The sequence below is a fragment of the Cupressus sempervirens genome, chromosome 2 (genome assembly GCF_028749045.1).
Source record: "Cupressus sempervirens isolate cs-2001-9-10 chromosome 2, ASM2874904v1, whole genome shotgun sequence".
NCBI lineage: Eukaryota > Viridiplantae > Streptophyta > Pinopsida > Cupressales > Cupressaceae > Cupressus > Cupressus sempervirens.
In genome coordinates, this window is record NC_143119.1 from 415,974,910 (window position 1) to 415,980,797 (window position 5,888).

Here is a 5,888-nt window from a genome sequence, read left to right on the forward strand (position 1 = left end):
GCATTTTGGTATTGTTTTTATTTAATTTACCAATTTTTCTTGCATTAATTGTAGCTAAATATATTATAAATCATCATGAATAAAATACATAGTCTTCAAATTGTAATAGGAAAGAGGTTAATATCCACCTTTGTTATCTGTTGTCATTGCAACAAAAAGTTAGGTTTAAAAAAAAATCCATTTATTGTTCAAATGTACATGCACATATAGAGGCTTTAACATAAGAATCTAAAATTTAAGTGAATGTTAAAGATGATTTTTTGTTATTTAGATAGTAAGTATTTTTCAAAAGGTTAAGAACAGGATTTGCATCATTATTTTGAGTCGAGATAGTACAAAAAAACTCTTCATTAATGGGTAACCATGTATATACTTAAACTACCCATTTTAGGAGCCACCCAAATTAGAAATTATAATATATATTTAGATTTGTTTGGTCTCTTTTAAATAATTTAAACTCTTCCATGACTTGCCTCTACCTAAAGAGATCAAATACAAGACTAAACATCTTGTCCAATCTTGTTATTGATTCTTTGGAGGATCTTGTCAATAATTTTCATCATAATTTTACCAAATTTGGTTATTTGTTGGTATCATTGGGTGGTACATTCATTATAATCCTACTTGATCATTTTAGTTGAAATTTTAATATATTAATTATATTTCTTAAAAGTAATAAAACCATGATACTAATGCCAACAATTTTTCATAAGTTCTGATTTGATAAATCGAGATAGGGCTCGAACCTATACAAACAAGAACTAGCAAGATCATAAAGTAACACCAAGTCAAAATGAAAGGCAAGAAGAAATTCATGAGAAATTAATTCAAAAGGCTTTTGAATGGAGCCAAAACCAAAGGGACCGAAAAAAAGGAGCAATGAAACCAAAAAATAGCAAGCATCAAAAAGTGGGAGCATTGGAAAAAGAAAGAGCTAGTGCAAACCACAAAAAAATGCTTGGGGAGAGAAGACAACTAGCAACCTTAGACAAGAAACTAGAAAATCATAGAACTAACCATAAAATTTGTGAGAGGGTAGAAGTATTGGAAAAGATGGACAAATAGTACCAACAACACCCTCACACTGAGAAGGGGGAAGAAACCATAGCGTCAAGATGGTTATAAAATAGCCACCACAAAGTCCCAAAAACCCCAGCTCAAAAATGCATAGCACAATAGAAGAAGGAACAGTAAATGTCTCACTAAAAGCCAAGGAGAAGAAGAAACAAAGAAGCCAGAGATAGACCAACATAGAAGGACCACATCCACTAGCCATAAAAGGCTGAAGTATTGGGAGAAGATAGAAAACTTATACTACACCAACACTACCGCTGAGAAGAATGAGCTCTCAAACTACAATTAGTAAGAAAGATGGAAAATACAACAAAGCTCATAGAAACAAAGTAAGCTAATGAACATAGCCAAAAATCAATAGCCCAGAAGGAGAGAACCCCAGTCCAACCTCCCAATGCGCCACCAGAAGAAGAAGATGACCACCTACAAAAATAATAACTTCCCACTAGCATTGAGCCACCTCAAAAACTTGAGCCTCCACCTCAATAGGGATTCTACCTCAACAAGTAAGAAAGAAGAAACAGAGGATGCATGACCTCAACCCCCATTAAGAAATGAACAGAAAACCCCACGTCAAAAGGGGTAGCAAGACCAGAGAAAGCCCCACACACTACCACTTGCAAGAGTGAAAAAGCCAAAAAGAGAAAGGAGAAACACCCGCCACCAGATTTGACCCCAAGAATCCTCACTAGCTGAAGAAACACAAAAGGAAAGACACACAACCTAGAAAGAGGCAGGAGAGAAAAGAACCACAACTCAATTTTTTTTTAGCTTGTAGCAAACATTGCCAAAAGCACACCCACAAACAAGTCAAAGCACCCAACACAAGGCACAAACTTTACACATAAAGAAAAAGAGAAAGAGAAGCCCCCAACCAATAGTTGCAATAGGGAACCCCTAATTAGCAAAAAAACACTAGACTGTGCTTCCAAAATAGAGAAACAAGCCAGAAGCCTTCACATCCAAACTGTTGAACTAAACCAGTGGTCCAAACTACAAGTCATCTCAATCACTGTCATATTCCTTAGTTCTCACCCCCTCCTTGCTACTAGAAACCCTAGTAGAGCCATTCACACTCATCGCTTCACAATTTTTCATGTGTTCAGAATAATGAAATCATTTAGTTTGTTTGAAGCTAGATGATGTTAGAGATGGTTTAGATATTGCTTCATGATTTGAAAGTATCATGAAATATCCAAAATGATTTTCACAAATCTAATTTTCTAATAGTATGGCTCTTAATGATCAAGTGAGACCAATACAAAATATAGAATATTCCAAAAGAACATTAAGAAACTTTTATTTTATATATTTATTATAGATTCAAGTTGTTCCACTATCTATCTCAAATTCAATTATTGATACAGATTGCTATTAACTTAACAAAATATAGACTTTATTATAAATAAAAAATATATAATCTTCCATATATCTACGGCAGAATATGTATTATAAATATTTGAGGTTCGCTGTCATAGGTAGATTCATGAAAGCCAACAAACTTCACTACGTTGAATTTTATCTCCATACAAATGCTTTAGAAAACAAGAAGCATGCAGCAATTTTATATAATGTATCAAATTTGACCAAAACACTCGCCATTCGTCCCTATGAAAATTATCGATGGCGGTCACCATCATCACAGTTGGCTAAATATTGACGTCGCCATAAAAAACCAGCTCAAACTTTTGCAGGATAAAGTAATTCCTTTCTAAAATCTATGTCCCTCGTAACAATTTATTCCAAGATTTAATTCATTTAGCTGTAAACAGAAAAATATTACATCATGGCGGATTGAAGAGCATAGAACAGGATCTTCCAACGATTACTGTGAAACTCAGTTTAATTTTTTAAAATAGCCATGATTGTATTTGTCAACTCTCTTCGAAAATCTATAATTGAATATTGCAGCTTTCTAGCCTCCTTCCATTTGATTGAATTTAAATTTGAGAGCTACACAGATTGTATATTTTAACAAGATAGAGCTTTAATGGCGCCATCTGAAAGAAGATGAAGATATTATTACAGAAAAACAGTCCAGGGCAATAATTATATGTGAGTGAGTGAGAAAATATTTAATTTTTATAAAAGAAAATTGTGGCAAATAAATGATGAAAGATCGCTTAGTGATCTAAAACATTAACAGAGTACATTCCAAAAGCAAACCTTTGAATAATTTAGCGGCCATGAACAATCTCAAAGAATTTGATCTTATTTATGACATGTCTGCCGTGATGAGATCTGAAATCAAACTGCAAATGGAATAAATTTTAAATGAACGAACGTAACAGTTTATTTGAACACAACTTACCTCAGAAACTAGGTTGCTTGCTATGAAATTCATAAAGAGGACATAAATCTTCCGCCATGAACAATTACTAGGGAGGAGCTGAAATGCTCTGCTCAATAATATATCATTTTGTTTATGGAATGTCTCGTATGGTGACGAGATCTAAAACAAAACTGCAAATCGAAGTAATCTTGAGAAGAGCTGAAATGCTCTGGTTAATAATAAATCACTTTATTTATGACATGTCTGGTATGGTGAAGAGATCTGAAAAAAACCCGCAAATCTAAATAATGAATGAAAATAATAATTTACAGTCAAATATAATGATCATGGATCACCTCTGGGACGAGGTTGATTGCTATGAAATAAATGAAACAGAAGAGAAATCTTCGGCCATGAACAATTATTGGAGAAGAGCTTAAACGCTCTGCTGAATAATAAACCATTTTATTCTTCACATGTCCGGTATGGCGACGAGATCTAAAGAAAACTACAAATCGAATCAATGAATGAAAATAATAATTTACAGTCAAATTGAATGATCATGAATTGCCTCTGAAACGAGGTTGTTTGCTATGGAACTCAATAAAGAGAAGAGAAATCTTCAGCTTTAAGGAAAAGAACCAGAGCGTATATACACACAATATATGCTCTTATCATGACAACCCCGTTTGTGTAGAACACAGTCTTAACACTGCGGGTGAGTATTGGCAGTAGAAGGGGGCGAAATAATGGAGGCCGGCGGCGTCCTCTGAGGAGTGAAGGGCTCCGATAGCCTGTAAAAATGCCCCGGCGAATAGAAAAAGCTGTCGAAATTCGGAGTAAAGAGGGGAAGATCTTGAAATATGTTCGGCGACAGAAGGTGCGGCGACGGCAGGAAGAAATTAGGCGACAGTGGAGAAAAGGCCGGCGGCGGCTGCAATTTTAGGGTTCTGTAATCAGCCTTATTCTCCAAATTCGTCGATTCTTCATGCTTTTCGTAAATATCTAAATTTGCAGAAGATCTGGAGCCGTTGTCCGCTGAGGAGGATTCCTCGGCTATTTTCTCCTCCGAATCCTCTCTTTTATCATCACTCACATCAGGACCTTCCGAGGAAGAACTCCCGGTGAGGCGTTGAACCAGAGTCATAAATTCGTGAGCTTCGATGTGGATAATCTTCGGAGACTCCGTGTAAATAATCACAGGCTGCGATCTATTAGGAAGCTGCGGAACCGCAGGCTTTCGAATTTTGTGAGAATCCTTGGAAATCTTCAAAGGCGCCGGTCTTGGGCCATGAATTTGCAGTTCCTTCTTGCCCCTCGCCCTCTGCTCAGGATTCATTCCTACTTTCACACAAATCGAATATTTTCCTCCCACACAACCACCAGAAGCTAAATAAATAAGCAAAGACACCAGAAATTTGCTGAACCAGACGAAACCCTAGTCTCAAGTCAAGTCAACAGCGGTTCAATCTTCTCCGCAAGGCGATTCATGTCCCTATCTTTGCTCCCTGCAAGCCTTTATATCCTGCGCTCACAGTCGAACACCATAAATGAATCCAGACATATACACAGGCATTTCAACGATATATACACTGTATATATTCCCAAAGGTACATGTATTTACAATGTATATATACACATATATAATCCTCGAAAGCTTAGGGTTGCGGCGGGCGGCAGTTGACTTTGGATATACAGGTATGAAGAGTAGAAAATCAAAGTTCAAATTGTCGGTCAGCAATGAGCCAATCGCGACCGGGATGATGAAAAGCGTACCTTGAAGAATAAATGACCGCCATGGAACCTTCCTTGCAAGAACAATCAAAACATTCAATAAAAAAACTTTTACTGTACGCGGTTTCCTCCGATCTGGCCGGTGGCCGGCATTAGACCTACTTCTCCTGCGGCTAATTAACGCACGCCGCTACAGCCTTGATCCGTCTAGTCTACTCTTACCATTTTGTACCAAGATCCCATCTTTGTTCAACAACCCCGATGTTTATCACCCTGACTGCCGCTTTCCCGCGTGTTGAATGCGAGGCGCACTTTCACAAAACAATTATATCACAGATTATAATAAAGATGGATTCTCTGCAATTGTCGCGTGGCTGTTTATTTTAAGCTTTGCTTCCATGGCATGCGATGCGGGATGATTGTTTCGGAGCGAATTAGTTAGGGTATTGTTCCGTTGAATATATATATACATTGTGTATACGTTTGAAAGGTCTGTGTATATACAATGTATATAGCATTGACAGAGTGACCCTATAGCGCACAAATATGCCTCCGCGAGATCGTGAAATCCACGTACTTAGTAGCGATGGTCAAATGTTGAGAGTTGAGATAAGTTGATCTGCTAAAAAATTCCGCCATTGACGGCAAAGTTTAATATCACGGTGAGGAAGAATCATTTGTTTGTTTGCTTAGCATATGTTCTTGTGGACTTTTGGCGTCAAGAAAAATTAATTAACTTGTTGAGTTGTAGAATATTTGTATCAATTTCAGTTTAAGCGTCGAGTCTTGACCAACTTGATATTTGATA

General features: G+C 36.8%; 1 protein-coding gene across 1 annotated transcript; it reads right to left on the minus strand.

The window, feature by feature from the left end:
* Window positions 1-3,629: 3,629 nt before the first annotated feature.
* On the minus strand, window positions 3,630-5,516 carry LOC149572870 (uncharacterized). The gene is made up of 2 exons (XM_089812002.1): window positions 5,123-5,516; window positions 3,630-4,871 (listed from the first exon to the last, which is right to left on the minus strand). The coding sequence occupies exon 2, from the start codon at window positions 4,683-4,685 to the stop codon at window positions 4,053-4,055; it is 633 nt and encodes a 210-aa protein (XP_089668128.1). The 5' UTR covers window positions 4,686-4,871; window positions 5,123-5,516; the 3' UTR covers window positions 3,630-4,052.
* Window positions 5,517-5,888: the final 372 nt, after the last annotated feature.